At 41.0% G+C, this 17,654-nt stretch overlaps 1 protein-coding gene across 2 annotated transcripts in view; it reads left to right on the top strand.

Annotated features, from left to right (window-relative positions):
* COL4A6 (collagen type IV alpha 6 chain) overlaps window positions 1-17,654 on the top strand; it is a 130,374-nt gene that overhangs the window by 67,926 nt on the left and 44,794 nt on the right. For both annotated transcript variants that reach the window (XM_067004888.1, XM_048070766.2), the window contains exons 5-6: window positions 15,063-15,197; window positions 17,371-17,415. In XM_067004888.1, the coding sequence (XP_066860989.1) occupies window positions 15,063-15,197; window positions 17,371-17,415 (180 nt within the window). The remainder of the gene's footprint in view (window positions 1-15,062; window positions 15,198-17,370; window positions 17,416-17,654) is intronic.

Here is a 17,654-nt window from a genome sequence, read left to right as displayed (position 1 = left end):
CAAAGACCCAGCCCGTGGACAGTTTAATTTTTCTTCCCCAGGAGAAAATAGCTGGGATTTTAGCTGACAGGTAGGAGCTTTGATGCTACAACATTACTTGTATCAGCAGAAAAAAGATGTTTCTGGAATGAAGAGAGAAGATGATGCAACTTCTGAGGTTCAAGTAAATTCCTAGTGTTTGGGATTTAAGTCCTGTGCTCGGGCACGTCCTCCATGAGAAGTGGGGCAATGAAACCTAGACTCTGCAGCCTGCCTATCCCAGCAAGTGGTGGTGGGACTGACACTCGGTGTTTGTGACTGTTTCTTAGCTTTAGTGTTTGGAAAAATAACAAAAATCGGGAAGTAGCCACCAGATTTGTGTCAGAACCTCTAGCAAGTGTCTTCCGTGCTCATTCTCAGTGCTCAGTTGCATGGTGGGAGCAAGGAGACACTTCGTTCCCTTGCTGCAAGGTGAGACACTTCAGAGGGCTGTTTCTTGACTCCTGGGAGCTTAACTCAAGTGTACCATTCACTTTCAGTCTGTTGCAAACTGAAGGTGGACAGTAGAGCTGTGCCTCTTCTCTATTTCTTACATCTCATATCTCCTTTCTCTTCCTTTTCCTTTATTCTGCTTCTAAGGCTTGAACCTTGTCCTTCCTCAGGGGCATGATTGATTCCTCTTAGGCTTTGGTCTGCAGACACTAGCAGTGCTGGCATTTCCAGGCAGTGACAGATAGAAGACAACATTTCTGCTGATTCTGCCAGACAAAGCTCAGCTGGACTGGCAACAGCAATGGCAGTGAAGGAGTGATGCATACTGGGCTGGATTCTTCTGCCTCTGACTTCAGTGTTGTGCTTCACTTGTCTGCATTGATGTCGGCGAGAAGATGCTGGAGTCTTCAGGTGGTGTGAAACTCCATAGAAGTGAATGTTTATTCAGAGGTCTGAAATGAGAGAGTGCATTAACTCATAGCCACTGTTTTGCTCTTCTTGCTGGCTAAAAGGCCATCATGAATGCCTACAAGGTTTATGAGCAACTTAATCCGCTGTCCAGAGGGGCATGGTGTGTGTGTGCGTGTGGCCGAGGGCATAGTTTATTGCACACTATGCAAATACACTGTGTCATGAGGCTTAAAAGAATGTCCTACAGAAAAACATTGCTGTAGTTAACAGTGGTTTAACTGAAATTGGAATCATTTCATGAATGAGGGAAGTACAAAGTCATTTTGCTGCAGTGATCAATAGCGGATTCTTTTTTCTCTACTCATTTAAAGTATGCTTTGCTTATTTTTCTCAACGAGCAGTCAAATGCTTGCTCCCTAGCTAATGGCTCTAGGGAAAGAGCTCAGGGTAGTTTGTGTAGCTCAACAGTGGCTGTTCTGGCTGCAAAAGTAACACTGGCAGCAACTTCCAAAGAGTCCTGCTGAGTCTGTGCAGAGCAACATCCACTTCCAGTGCCTGTCCTCCCAGGGTTTCTGGGGTTTTGCATTTCTTTATGAGCTGCTAGGAGGCTCTTTGCAGATCTGAGGCTGTTGTGGTTCCTCTAAAATGATGTGTCGTCATGTTGGCATGTAATAACGCTGCTCTTTGATGTAATAGGATGATGCTGAACCAAAGCATCACAGTATTGCAGTGTACTAGTCTACTAACTAAATATATTGAATGTAGAGTTTGCCTTCTAAAACAAACCCATAAGCCCGATTATGCTGTAAACTTTGTATCTCTGAGGCATTGGATAATTTCTATTATCTGCTGAGCTCCAAGTGAGTGCAAATTACAGTGAGAAACGCAATATCCTCCTTCAGACTAGTATGGATGACATCAACATAACTAAAACAACGTTTGCTGTTTGAAATGAAGAATATGCAAGGAAAGAGAAGGAACACAAGACAAGTGACACCTACTCCCAAAAGAAAATAAAGTCTTGTTTTTGTAAAATGAGCTCTGCTACTGTATAGATTTCTCCTCATTTCCATTATTACACCTTCTTGGCTGTCATAACTAACTCTCACTACTGAACTTCCAGGCAGCTGTAGCCAAAGGTGGGAGTTGCCAGCCATCTGTAAGTTGCAACTGGATAAAGACCACTCTCCTCTGTCATTTCTGGACATCAGAATTAAGACCAACTAAAGGCTTATGATTTTTCAAGTGTGACTTTAGCATGTGCAAATAGGTAAAAGATATTTGAGATACCTGATATCTTTGAAGTGTTTAAGCTGTTAATTCAAGCCTTTTTTTTTTCAGATACGTAACTCATAACCATTCTGAAAGCAATCAGAAGCAACTCCAGCTTTGATTAGCAGCTAATTTAAAACAACTGATGAGCTAGCATACCCCTCCCTTTGGCTTGTTGGTATGTTTGCTTAACTGCAGGATAAATTCCTAACCCTTAGACGTTTCGGTTCTACTCGGTAGGCTGAAGGCCATTATCTGGCTCACAGTCTGTCAGAACAGGGAACATTTTCTCCTTTTATTTTAAGAGGGAAGTAGCTGCTGAGGCTGCTCTGGAAGTAGTGGGCTGGTTATTGTCTGTGCAAAGCTCCTAGACCTGTGTGCAGGGCAGCACCAGGCAGGCTACCCTGTCATCATATCCAGCTAGCTGATTAGCACGCAGCAGCGTTTGTGATCTTCTGCAGCACCGCTTCCTTCTGTCTCTCATCAAGGCCTAATGAGCACAGACCGTGACAGGTAAAATCTTCTTCCAGACCTCAGATGCTCCCATACAAAGAGCCCTGCTTAATCCCTGGCCTAGTGTGTAATTTAGTAATCTGCGTGGTCATGAATTCCAGGGATAGAGGGGCAGGAAGCGCGGGGCACTGTGGGTAGCAGGCCAGGCCTACCCAGTCATTTAAGTCTTTGTTGTATTGTGTGGCGAGGGATTTCAGGGACAATGAGACCTGTCTGTCAAAGATTAAGCAGACTGGAAGTGTAGTTTATACCAACAAATGAATGAAGCTTTTTGGAGTGTTAATACAGCCACGTAGTAAATGTCCAAGGACTTAAACATACAATTTAAGTGATGACGAGCAACTTTGGTATTAATCAGTTATTCTATATACCTTAGCCAGTGGGAATTCAAGTAGGTGAAGAGTTCATTTCCGCCCTTATCTTGATCAATATGGAATACTTATTAGGACAAATGAAAAATCTTCTCTTTTTCCTCTCCCTGATGTTGGTTTGAAGTTATTTGTACTGATTGCAGCGATTCTCTGTTGCTGCCTGGCGAACCAGCCTCTGGCTGCCTGGCGCTTCTTGTTATCAGGCACCACAGGGAAATTTTTGCCTGGACCTGCTCTGCTTAAGCCTCTAGAGATAACTGGAACCTCGCCAGGCGGTGTGTTTGTAGGTTTACAGGCCCCTGCTACCTTCCACTCCTGCTTTGGGCTGGGCATTTCCAAGCAAGGTGTAGATGAAAATTCACAGACTCCATTTTTTCCCCTTTAAAGTGAATTGTTTATGTGTTTGCAAAACTCCCCTTGGCTCTGCTGCCTAACAGGTCTCTGGGAAGAGTTTTTCTTCTTAATTCTCTGTCATGAATAAGCAAATGGTTCCCATCTGAGCTTTAAATCTTAACTAATATTATCTGTTCAAACAGATAATTTTGTTTGCAGCAGAGAGGTCTGTGCAAGGAAAGCCGCGCAGACCTTTCTGAAGTGCCAGGAACATGCTGGGAAGGCTCTGAGAGGCAAAATGTAGGGGAAACTGCTTGCAGAGAATCTATTGTTCTGCCCCTGACCCCTCACTGGACAGATCTGTGAATGGCCTACTTTCACCGCCTGCCTTCTAACTGGAAGCATCCTTTGGGGCTGAATGACCTTAGAGGATAATGAGAATTTTTGCTGTGTTTCTCTCTTGTAAACAGCATGTTATGCATGTGGGACATGGTCTGGTGACTAAAGTTGATTTTTTTTTTCCCCCCCCAAGAAAAGGCTACTTTATTCACCAGATGAATAATGTTAATACAAGATACTCAAGTGAGGTAGCTCCACGCAGCATAGATCACATACCAGTTTCAGACTTGGTTTTGAAGTTACGTTGTACTTAATATTTGGGTATCGGACAGGGAAAGGTGCATAAGTAATGCATTAGAAAGAGCAGAGGAAAAAAAGACAAGATTTTTTTTCTGGCATGTTGTTTTACTTGTCCCAATTTATAGGCACGCATCTTCTGGGCAGCAGTGGTGTTTAGTGGGATAATTAGATGTTCCAGGATGATAAGAGGGAGCCAAAAAAGCAGTGTTCAGATGCTGGTTCGGAGTAGGTTAAGCTATGACTTGGGGAGCAAGATAAGTTAGAGGAAAGGTTCAGATTTTAAATTCAGCTATCTCAGCATCTTACAAGGTTGATCTCTCAGGAACTTAAGATAAACTCCTGAAGGCAAGATTGGGTACAGGCATTTAAATCTGCTTTTAGAAAACCAGTGTTACGTTTGTGCTCCAAGTCTCTATTATTCCTATTCTAATGATTCACTTTACATTCTGAGAAATAGAGAACATGTAATAACAAAGTCGTCTTTCATTTAATTACTCTATTAGTTGCCACCTGAAAAAAAGAAACCACAGCTATATTTAATTCCAAATAAATCTGTGCTATTTTAGTACTAAGTCATTTTTGCATCCAGCTCACCTCAATATGTTAATTGTTACAAGATACACCAAGAAAAACTAATATCAATTTAATACAGCCACATTACTATCCAGAATATCTGCTAATAGACAAAGAAAGGACTGAACAACTTTTATAAAGATTCAAAGTCAAGGAGTTAAATATGAAGATTAGTTTATTGATAATTTTGCGGCATTTAAACCAAGATATGTTGTTCTGCTTCAGCTGAATTGTTGAGAAGGTTTACAGCATCACATGAAACTTCCATGAAAAGCATGGAAAGTAGGAGAGGAATAGCCTTAGTAGAGCTACAGCTACTAGTTAACAAATAATTGGGATATTATGGTATCTCCATTACCATAGTCCTCAGTATCCTTGGAGAGACGTTGTTGCCCTAGAGTAACTACCATGGAAAATAAATGATCTGGCTCCCTCAAAATGTGTCATACACTACATTATCGTCCTTTGCTTGGATTATATCTAACCATTTTTTTTTACCTTTATCTCTTCAGATAAACTGGACTCCAGTGACATTTCCACATATCAGCCCACTGATATGATTCATTGATAGCCACTTTCAAAGTAGAAGTGTCAAATCAAGTGGGAACTACTAAGTCTTTGGAGTCAAGGACAAGACTGTTTTTGCAGCTGTGATGAAGTGAGGGTTTCTGAGCTATTCAGATACCACTTACAGATTGAAAGTTTTTGCCTGGCAGAAAACATTTTGCAGGTTTTTGAATCTATGCAAAGTAAAACAATACTTTGAAGTTTCTTAGAATGATCAAAACCTCAAATGTAATTGTAAAATGGGTTTGATCCGGCATTGCCACAGTCTGGAAATGGATGTGTCTGGCCCAGGGTGCACACACCAGAGCGAGGTCTAAAATTGCCCAAAGAGGGGGACGTTGCTTTGCTAGCCCAGGACAAACTAGGGTAGCCTCTTGCCTATCCAGCGTTTAGCAGATGATGAGCATGAAATAAGCGTCCTAAAGGTTGGTACCCTTAACTTCTTCCTAGCTCCTGTTGATTAGGGGCTGGTTCCTCTCTGGGAGTGCGTGAGGCATTAAATCTTTGCTAGAAATCTTTAACTGCCATTTTTTCAGTTGTTCTCGTGTATCTGTGTCTTCTCTGTGCGGCTGCTCCTGTAAAAATAGTCCTAAATAGCTGGTCTTGGATGCATCTTGTGGAAATTAGTTACCCAGGATAATTGCCAGGATTTAAATAGACTGGGAATTCAGTTCAGCTGCTGATAAAAACCAAATCTGGGAATAGCTTATCTGCAGCTGAGGCTGCACGGAAGAGCACCAGTGAGTGAAGTTCCCCTAAAAGGTTCATGAACTATTTTCTTGCCTCTAGCAGGAGGCCCTTTAGATGCAAAAAGGCATCATGTAAGGTAAGTACTCACTAGAGCTCTGTCACTGTTTCCATGCATGAGAACCTTAAGGTTTCTTGGTTTTCGTTACCAGTTTCTTCATACTTGTCCCTTTCTCTACTCATGGAAAGTCATGTTTGGGGATGTTCCAATGCAAGAGGACACGCTCTGTTCCCACAGCATGAGGGAAATAGAGAGCTCTTTGTATCATCCACAGGGCAGAAGGGGCTTCTGTAATCCCTTTTCCACCATCCCACTGTATAGTCTCATGCTGCTGGGTCTGTTCCTCATCCCTGTTATCTCCTTATCTCTGTGTGACTGGGGGAGCAGGACATGTCCTGCCTGTGCTGGGCTTTCAGTTCCCAGGCAGAAAGAGAAAAGCAGGAAGCTACAAGATGTTATTAGAAACTGTGGGCCACTGGAGAGGTGCTTTTTATTGCCTATTTACCACCAATTCCCTTTTCCCTTCCTTGCTGTCTCTTTCCTTTTTGTTAAAGAATCACACAACTCCTGAAGAGCACTGTAAGGCTGATGGGCATTCTCTGGGCTGTGCAGCTCTTCCTCCTCGTTTGCTGACTCTTCATTTGCAATAGAGAAGACTTGAACCCTCTCTGCTGAGGACCCGCAGAACTTGGAAAACGCTGGCACAGGCAGTCCTGCTGCTAGATCTACTCCCTGCCCACGTCCATGTCCTGTCTATGAGGAAACACCAACTTTTTAAAGCCTTTTTAAAGCTTGCAAGGGGAATTAGAAATTTAAAAATTGGGTTTGTTGCAAAAGCAAGAGCTGGAGAGGAGCCCAAAGCAAATTAACAGATCTGGACCCAGCAGACCCTCAGGAGGTTTGGAGTCTGTTCGGCTTCAGCATGTGGCTGAACCCGTCCTGCCTTTCTAGATACAATGTCCCTTTAATAGTCTTAACAGGCCAGACACTGGCAAGATTTCACTTGTTCAGTACACTGCTCAGTACAGCTAATTTTCTACTGACAACATTTTTTGCAACAATGCATCTTCTGTCACTTGAGTCCATGAAGAAGGCAGCTTGGAAATGCCAGCCAGACGGGGAGGTAGCAAAAAGTTCATTGTAGTTGGTCGGGTGAACAGCTCTTTAGAAACACGCTGGGCTTTGGGGTTTGGTCTGTAGGATGCTAGGGACAAGTGGAAGGGAAGAAAACACAAAACTCCATGTTCTTCTTGATCCCTGAAGAAACCGTGCAAGGGTGTAGGTAAACCCGGAGAGTCAGAAGCTGTGGTTTCATGGGCAGCAGTCCTGATAGGACTTGCTAACCGGAGAAATGTAATTATTGTTGATTGTTCTGTAGCAGCCCACCAAGGCACCGTGACTACAAACCAGCTTTCCCCAAGGGACTTGTCTAATAGTTATAATTAGTGTGGTATCTTTCTTAATAATGAGTTAGGCAAAACCTCTTTAAGTGGTTTGTGAAAAATAGCGTGCCTGATCTTAGCAAATTTATTGGAGAGATTATATAAATGTATATATATTTATGTGACAGATACTGTGAAGCTTGTGGCCAGGTGTTGCAAATTGTGTGGGCTCAGTTCCTAAACCCTGCTGTGCTTCTGAAGTTTGTCCGTATTGTTTGTCATGTAAAGAGCAATTGGTAGAAGCAGTTAAAACCGAGAGACCCCATTTAACTGGCTGATCGAAACAGCCAAGTCGTTGAGCAAGAGACAACTTTAAACAGAAAACTTAAAAGCAGACAGCAAAGTGTTTGAGGACGAGGACAGCACTGCCAGAAGCAAGGACAATAAGGAATATGAAGGAGGATGCAGACTGAAGCTGGCAGTAACCATGGACTACCTCCTCTCTGCAGGTCACCATTGTGTGCAGCACATCACTCTGGGTTGCTCATGAATGGAGCAATTTTAACTATGCTTTAAATTCACGTAGTTTTTGATAAACATATAAACTAATTACAGATAGTTAGCTGATCCTCTGCTAGATCCTTTTGATCCTTTGTAGGTACCTGATGCTTTACTGGCCTGTGCTGCCATGAGGAAGATGGAAAGAAGTCCTACAGCAACCCCCTGTTTTCTTCCAAAATAACACTTTTATATTAAAATCCAGCTCATGGCTTGTGTTGCTGTCAAGAGGTGTACACAGTATTCACAAGTGCCCTTCCCCTACTTAAGGGCAGGAAAATGTTATGACAGCTGCTGTCTGAAGCAAACAGGTCGGGGAACTGTAAAAGCTTTCTAAAACATATTTTAGAGATTAGGCACCGAAGACTTGAGGGAGAGAAGATGAACTGAGGTTGCCAAAGACCATAAAATCTCATAAACCATTCAAACCTTTGGCTTCACAGTGCTCTTTTGTTAAAGAAAAAATGCTTAGTTCTTAAATAAATTGAAGTCAGGCCCCACTTGCTGCAACTTTTTTGCTAAGATTTCATAATTGTATAATGCATCCTCTCACTCTAAGCCCTGCTTTTTGGAACGTTAATGAGCATAGCATCATGCCAGAGCTGTAAGAGGTGTGGGGAGCAGTTCTTGCCCAGTGTTGCTCACCTTGTTTCATGCCTCATTTCCTCAGTTGCCTCTGTCAGGCTTCTGCATGCATGATTTCAGAGGAGTAGTGCCAGTTGTCACTTCTCATCTGCTGCCTACATGAGTTGCTCTCCATTTGTGTATGAACCCAGCCTTGCCCTTGGAGCTTAAAACAGAAAAGGCACTAAAGGGATCAGTCAAGCTAGCCAAAAAACTCTTTTGCCGTGGCAAGTAGTGAAAAGATGGGTATATCACCTGAGCAAGGCTGTCTGGGGCCTCGTGGCCAGTTAGTTTAAACAAGCAGTAGGTAAGTTAGAGGGTTCGGGGGTGATCACCTCTGATGTGATACTCCGGGACGTAATGCACCAGCACCTAGTGCACAATAACTGTTACACATTGTTTCTTCTGAAATACGGTCATCGCTCAGATTTATATCTTTGCCAGAGGGGCCAGTAAATGCCTTTCAACTTATATAGTACAGCCCCTTAAAATAAGCTTCAACTTATAATTTTCATACAACCATTATTTGCTTAGTTGAAATACAATATGACACCAGTACACTTCATAAATCCCACTACTTGCTCTTTATTTTAAAGAAGAGTGACCTGCACTTGCTTTCCAGTTGTCTGTGTTCTCTGGGGCCCAGAGCCTTTCCACATGCTCATCCTTTCTTTTCCACCTTGGAGATTTTGGTACATCAATGCAGAAAAGCAATCTGAGTTAAAACAACAAGTTGTTTGACTTTTGATTTTTTTTAAAGTAATTTTTGACTTATTAAAGTAATTTCTTTAAAGGTTGCAAAGTATAAAATGGAACAATTGCTTAGATGTAACACTGAGTCACTCGTGGCATTGTCAGTGGTGGGGAAGAAGAGGACAGTATGTGGTCTCTTTGTGTGTTACAAACAGAAATAGCAAATATGTGGAATTGATTGGATCAGGATGTTCCATGAAAGTTTTCAACTGGAAGTTGAGTATTCTACAGAAAAAAACTTTTCAGAGATTTAAATATCCAGTTTAAAAATACAGATTTTAAAATATATAGAACTAGTAAGCAATTCTATATTTCTGTGGTAAACCTTCAACTGCAGCCTTATTTGTTACTGAAGTACAAGATTCATGAAGGAAATCATTTATGGGAATCTTTTTTTTTTTTTAGCATATTAAAAATAGTGTGTAAAACCATATGTATACGTATTTTTTACCACATAGATTTTCTACTTGCAGCCTGGCTAGTCAGGCTGAGTAGAAATAACAGATGTATTTTTGAAAATGGAGCCTATCCCGTGAACTAGAATTGGAAATTCTCATGAGAAGCAGCCTTCAGTTGCTCATTACTTCGTTAGGAGATTGCTCCTGGGATGACTGGAGCAGCCGTAACAGGCTGCAGTGTGAGCGTGCCAAACGCGGCTGCACATCAGCTGAACGCTTCTGAAATGAACGGTGAAATTAAAGAGTGCCACACGGTACAGGAATAAGGTCTCTCAAAAATGAAATCAAGAAATGATCACCCTGACACCTTACCTTGAAAGTAAGTAGTAAGCATGAAAGAAAAAAAAAAAGATTTAAAAGGAGCTGTGCAGAGGAACAGCAGGTTGTCTAATAGAAATAAAGAGGCCATTTTGAACAAGAGGTTCCCTAAGTCTTTAGAAGAAGAATGGAAGAATATTTTCCTTTAAAAGTACAAAGCATTTTTCAACACAGAAAATAATTACTTGTGCTGGAATGTGAGCAGAGCATGGGATACCTGACCTGTAATTTAGGAAAATAGCAAAGGGTTTTTCATCAGTAATTATTATTATCACCGTAGAACTGTGAGGCCAGGGCTCTCTTGTGCTAGGCACTGTATATCAGGCAGGAGATAATCATCGCTGCAGGAAACCTGTAGAAGAGGAGAGGAGACGGAGGCGCAGAAAGCAGAAGTGGTTAACCAAAGGGTCGTGCAACTAATGGGCTCCTACACGCTGAAGGGCACTGCTGCCTGGCAGTGCTAAGGTCTGTAGGCACTTCTTCTGAGTTCGGTGTGTCCGTCATGTGTTGGCTTTTGTAACGTGGCACCCCTGATCGGAGGGAGTGACTGTGAGTTGAGTGAGTAAGGAAGAAGTGCCTTGTCCTGCCATTGACCTCTGCAAAAGGATCAGTCCCTTGACAGGTCACCATGCACAACGTGGGAATCAGGGTGTGTAGATCTTCCTTGAAAGTTTCAGGCTAGATTCTGCTTAGCGTATATAGGATATGAGAACATACATTTCTAGGGCAACAATGATTTAATGGATGACTCTTTGGTTTGCCTTAGTGTAATCAACTGAGTATAAGATGCTTCAGACTACAAACCATGTACTGTGAAGTAAATCATTGTCTCTAATGTCTTTTTTTTTGTTGATAAAGTAGTGTTTATGGGGGAAATGATGGATGAAGAAAAAGAGAGTGAATTAAACACTTCTAAAAAATGTGGCTACTGAATTCTCCTTGAAGGGAAGAAGCCTGGGATTCTGCACAACTTAATATTGTACAGAACAGAGATCAAAAGCCGTGCTAGAGAAAACAGCCCTTAATCTGTTCGAGAGATTTACGCTTTAGTTTGAGAAAACATGAACATCTTTAAATCCAATGGCTCTTTACATGCACTGGATCTTTAGTTTGTTTAAAGTAATAACAGTAATGCTTTGCTCTTTGAAATAGGGAGATATAAAAACTTAGCACAGGAGAAATTGGTTCTGCCTTACTTGACCAGCAGCATTCTGCTTGGTTAGCAATATTCTTAAACTTTTCTCATTTCATGAGTTTCAGCATCCGTTTTTGCTGAGGAACCACTGAGTTAATATCTGGTAGTGAGCAAGAAGAGTCGAACTGCCCCCCGGATAAGAAGGCACTTGTATTAGCTTTTGTCCCTGAAATTAGGGGCATGTCCAGTGGTTCCATACCACTACCATGTATTCCATTGCACAGTGAAAAAATCAAATCGATTTGCACTTTATTCTCCAAGCTAGCAGAGGCAATGGGGAAAAAAAAAAAGGAAACAGGAATGTTTGGAATTCGCAGTGCTATGTGTAGCAGCTCTGCTGCAGTGAGCAAAAATTTATGTGGGATATTAGAGTTGGCAAAAGGGGTAGGGACAATGGAGAAACTGATGTATTTGATTGTGTAGCAGCGAATTCCTTAGAGAGGCCCCATCATTACTGGCTTTTCCTCATGACACCCAGGGCTGCAGATGGATTACAGGGGTGAAGGGAAGAAGGCGCATTACAGAACTTTTTCCATCTTGAAAGACCTTCTGATCAAAGCATGTTCTGGGGCCATTTGATTTTACTACCTTCTGTAGCGGGTATAGATTCAGAAGCTATGCGTGGTTCCTACTTCTGTCATTTTTTCCTGTTGGTTACATCAAGAATGGAAAGCTGGGTTTCCTGGGAAGCATCTCTGTATTTTTAATGGTTGCAATGGCTAAGCACGTTACAGGGATGCATATAACACGCAACTTGTGGCACAAAATTCTGAAGTTAATCTATGGAAAGGTATACAGTGCCATTTTTCTTGTTATTTACCAATGAGATATTCATTACAGAGAGTCAGGCATCCTAACTTTGTGCTGCTTGGGTAGTAAAAGCTTGATACACAAATGTGTTTGAGGATACAGGTCATGGATTTCAAATATATGGAATTCTAGTGGGCATCTGTGAAAACATCTGCAAGTTGCAATAATTTCATAGACTTTGTCCTTGCTTGATGTTACTGAAATTCTATACTTTTTTTTTAAGTTGTCACGCAGCCAAGAAACCAAAATGATACCATTTTCTTCAGTTCCTTATGGTTCTTCTACAGTCTACTAGGCTATATATATATATGTATATATATATATGTATATAACAGATTAAAAATAGAGGGCTCTGTTAATTCACTGAAGTTTCCATTTGATATAATTCACATTTTATGTTTAATCTTGTCCTCACTGTTAAGAGATGTTTGTTCTCTTTATCCTCGGGATAAGTAAGAAGTATAAGAGCTGAACCTGATGCCAAAGTACAGTACAGACTAGGTACTTAGGCTTTACCACAAGGTAAACTCAGTGGGGTCAAACAGTAGCTCTACCTGGCATTGAACCCTAGAGTTTACCTTGTGGTAAAACCTGAGTCTTTGCCGTACTTTAATCCTGGATTTGTGCCTGAGCACCACAGCGCCTGCTCTTGAAAATGCTTTTATCTCGGGACAGTTCATGGGAGTGCTACTGAGTGATGAAAAATGCAGCTTTTTTAGCAGTGAAGGAAAGTCCTTTGTTTCAGCATAGAAAATATGATTTCCATCCACAAAGACTTCAAAAGAACCAGTAGAAATTCTTGAGAGCCTGATTATCATGGCATAATCCCATTATCAGAGAGATTAGAAGCACTTCGCTGTGTCTTTATAGTTTGTGACTAAGGCACTGGACAAAATCTTCAGATTCTGTTAAAATATTTATTCAATAAGACAAAAGGAAGGTTTTCACCTGTGGACACTGACATTGTAGAAAACATATTTAATTTTTCTGTCCCCTCCAGGACTGAACACAGGCAGGACCTCTAGTCACTGGTCCTTACTCTCTCATCTACATATATTTGGCAAAGTAATCTGCAGCTGTGCAGAAGAAAAGCCTCCTAAAATGTTAATTGCTATCAGTTTCAGTCCTTGTGAAGCAGTATCATTCAGTGGACAAACTAATTGAATATAGAAGTGTTAACAGTTCAAACAAGTGGGGAATTGAGTGTGTTTTCCTTAGAAATCTTGGTGGATGCTTGGGTGCTGAAGCTTTTGAGGGTGGTGTTTGTCTCGAACATTAATGTGCCCATTTTAGTGTCTCTCTCTCTCCCTTACTGTCTTGCCCGGAGGTGAACAGTCCTCACTCCATGTCTTGGAAGCGAAACACTGCCTGCAAGAGTCTAAATAGCTTGTGACCATGGGAACTTACAAAGTTAAGTCTGACACTGTAAGCGAGAGCAAAGCATGTGATTTTCACAACATGTTCCTTGTTTGGTGTGGTTGCCAAGGGCCACTGAAGATTTGGGGATTAATGTTATGATTGTGTGCTTCCCAATATAAAGGGTTTCAGTGATGATTATCCCAGAGTAAAAAAAGTTAAAAATAATCGACAGAAAAGCCTTTTGAGATGGGAGTCTGCTCCCCTGGAAGTGCACAGTGTGCGTAGTGTCTAGGTAGGAAAGGTATGAAATGTAAAACAGGTGCACTTGACCTCTGTCAAAAGGCCAGGGTGAAACAATGGCAACAGCAGGGCTGAATGGGGGAAGTGCTGAAGTTTAAAAGAAACCTGCTCCAGTAGTGAAGGAATATGGAATAAGTGATGAAATGTTTCAACCTAAACAGGTACAAAAAATGATCCTGGAAGAAGGATTTTAAAGTGAATTTCTGACTGTTTCAGATCGCTTGATTATTAACATGTAAAAATGCATTTTTAAGTTAACTGCAAAGTCTTCTACCTGCCAAGGCAGAGTCAGGACTTTGTATGTCTCCAGCTGAGATGACTAAACCCCTTCCAGCAGGGAGCTGCATTCCTTCTGCTGTTTTAAGGAGTTAGGGAAATAGAAGAGAAATACACTACCATGGATGTGAGCACTAGAAAAGGAGTGAAGGAAGGAGGATTTATTTTCATTTAAAACTTCTTCCTCCATTCTATATCTTTTAATTAAGGCTTCGTTCTTTGCATGGATAACATCATGTAATCCACTGAGTGCCTTGCCACTAGAAAACATGAACCTAAACTGCTAATTTCTGCCCATACTTTGGGATCTTAGACACTATTGATCTATTTCAGATACTCTTGAACTGAGAAGTGTAAAAATGTTAACACAAAACTGTGGTAAGTATTCAGCTGCCAAGTGGCTAAGAAGATGCTGGAGCACCTACAGTGAAATTTCTTTAGCGTTGGCTTGTTAAATAAACAAGTACCAGGCTACTCTGTACATCTACGTAGTAATAGAACAATAAAAGTTCATCAGTCACATATGAGTCTGCAGTTTTAGAAAAGGTTGCCATCTTCAGGCAATGCTTAGTCAATGCACTCTTCTTTTTGAGCCTAAGAAATCAAAATCCACACCAACTCTGATAAGGTAATCAGAGCGGAATATAAAGTAATTCACAGTAGAATTAATCCCAGTATTGGGCCAACTATGGTACTAGTCTCAAGTTATCTAAAGTGTGCTTTCTAATTGCATATGATGCAGTTCTTGCATCTTGTTTTGACTTTCTGTTATACTCATGAACTAAAGCATAAGCAAAAAATCTTTTTGTCTTGCAGCTTGGAAATAGAGGTTGCAAACTTAGTAAGTAGTAGTCAGCTTCATCTCAAAACACTGTTGTTTTCCCAGGTTCCTACAACAATATGGGTATTAATAAATCTTCCAGGGGGAAAAAAGGCAAAAAAGGAAATTTCTCATGACTTACCTGAAATACCTCTATAAACAACTTTTGTCTGAAAATGTACAGCGAAAACTTCAGAAGGCCCTAACTACCCTGAGAGGTATCAAATTATGTTATAGATCGAGCTGGATGAAGGAATAAAAAAAAGTGTTAGTGAACATGGTGCATTGACTTACTTTTTGTTTTTTGTTAGGGTCGACCAGGACCGATTGGGATTCAAGGACCGATAGGCGCTCCTGGATTTACTGGCCCAGAAGGTTTGCCAGGAGCAAAAGGTGAGAGAGGAGCAGTGGGCTCCCCTGGACCACCTGGACACAAAGGCATCAAGGTAGTTTCAACAGTGAATTTTCATTTTTTTCCCCTTCAGTAGATTTATGGCCATGAATACATTTTTGAATGTATGAAGATAGTCTTGGACTATTTGTGCAGAGGATAAGAAAACAAGAGTATTTCGTTATTATATTTAGAGAATGTCCTGCTTATATTTTAAAGTGAGAACACAGCTTCCAAAGCTGCTGAATGTTGTAGCCATGCTGGGAGGCGAACCATAGCTAAATAAATATTCTGTTGGGAGTTCTGTTGTTCTGTTCACTTCACCTGCCCAGGATAAATGTAATCACACTACATTCAGAGAGACCTGGAGCTGATCCCCATGTAGATGATCCTGAACTGGTGTCTAGAAAAGCAAAGGAAATGGCTACTGAATGGAACCTGTAACTCAGTTTTGCAGATGAAAAGCTATTTGTAACAGAAATAATATGATAAACTATGTCATATTAAATAGAATAACCCAGCATAAGGTGTAGGTGTCAATGAATGCAGTGCCCAAGAATGGGCACAATAGCAAATGTAGAATGTTTAAAAGCCCTGAGGGTTTGTTCTGCTGTTTCTTCTTAGGAAGTATCAAAGGAGGAGTTCAGAGCTAGGCAGAAGAGTCAATGGAATTACGAACAAATACTTTCAGTAATAAAAAGTGGATACATGTAGGTAGTTTACCTTAAGGGAAGTTTACATTACGCCCCAGACGTGTTTGCATCATAAGTTTGGGGTTGCATGCTAAGGATTCATTTTATCCCACCACAAAGGCCAATGCAGAGCATGTGCTCCCACCACATAGCCCATAGCCTAACAGAGGGTATGCAGTGGGTTGTATGATGGGGATGTCTGATATTGTCTGATGCGAGGGCTGGGATGAGATTTCTATTCTCATGCCTATGTGATTGGACAAAAGACATGTTTCAAGGACAATAGTTTGAAAACTTAAGACAGAAGTTCTGTATGCTGTTCCTTTTTTCTAAAATCTGAAGGAAGTCTGGGACATCAGGATAAGGGCTTGTGTTCTTGGACTGTCCAGAACATCTTACCAGTCTACTGATGCAAGGTGCTCAAGTTATGTGTGCAAATAAGAAGTTAGATAGTTTAGGAACCAGGACCAGCAGAGCAGAGCTTGTTTTGCCAGCTGCTGGTAGGTGAGATAGCTAGATGAAAACCAGATCACTTGTGCTTCAATGTGCTGCAGTTACACTCTCCTTTTGCTTAATATTAGTCAGCATGTTGTAGTTCTGGTCACCCTTTCTCATCAGACAAAGAACCATGTAAACTGAAAATGATGACGATGAAAGTCATTGCCTCAGTGTTGCATTGATCTGAAAGGCAAAGGAGGATTCAAAACAATGGGTGCTGATATGAGTGAGCATTTTCACAATTCTAGCAGGTAACACTGAAATCAATAAACCCACTTTTTGGAAAAGACAGAAACCCAGAGCTGGAACTAGCCTCTAACAGTTGGAACCAATTACCTTGCACTGAAATAATCCCTTAACTACTCCAGAACTTCTGTTTCTATCCATTGAAATGGATGCATGTGCAGTACCAACATGCAGTAGGATTCTACCTCCCTCTCCTTCATGGAAGCAATGTACTTTACCTTTCCAAACCAAGAACAGTTTAGGCTGGATATTGTGCTCACATAGCTTGTTCTGCTAGGATTTGGAGCAGAGCAGTAGAACCAATTAAGTGGAATTCACTTACAACTTAGATGGGGTGGTCTAAAAGTAATACAATGATCTACATATCTCTAGGTGGTGGTACCAAAATATAGACCAAAAAAAAAAAAAAAACAACGGTAAGACCTGTTGAAACTCTTGGAAGATCAAGCGTTACACTGGGAGTTAAATTTATACTGGATTGTTTATTTTTCTGGCATCTTATTTTCCTCAGATGTGCAGTAGGAGATTATATTTTTCCTTTAAATTGCCTGATTAAGACATTCCTGAAACACTCATTTGACATCCAGTCAAGCTCAGATGCTCAGTGACCCGTGCAGTCAGAGAAAATCCATATGAGATAGTTTGTTCCTCTTGGTGTTGATAGCTGAAGTCCATGACTGAAAACGTTGGAGTGAAAAGTATCTTGTCAGTAACTGAGATATACTGAAATATATAGTCCAGTGACCAGAAATTGAAAAAGAGAAAAATAACATGTATTCTTTTTTTCTTCAGGGCTCAATGGGAGTTCCAGGATTTCAAGGAATCAACGGGATCCCAGTGAGTTTTCGTATGTAAATATAAGTCACCAGAATGTTAGTCACAACCAAAAGCACAATGATAGTGTCTTAGCACATGCACAATATATCTTGTAAAGGTCTTGCTTCTCTCTGGAAGGAAATACCAATTCTTCAAACATTGTAATGATGGAGGCTCTAGCTTCTCTGCTGAAAAAAAAGTAATCCTACAGCCTAACTTCAATCTTTCTTACCATAGTTTAAACCTGATAGTTCTTATCT

Source organism: Anser cygnoides, chromosome 13, assembly GCF_040182565.1.
Source record: "Anser cygnoides isolate HZ-2024a breed goose chromosome 13, Taihu_goose_T2T_genome, whole genome shotgun sequence".
NCBI lineage: Eukaryota > Metazoa > Chordata > Aves > Anseriformes > Anatidae > Anser > Anser cygnoides.
Note: the sequence above shows the minus strand (reverse complement) of the source record. Positions and strands in the feature narration are given on the sequence as shown.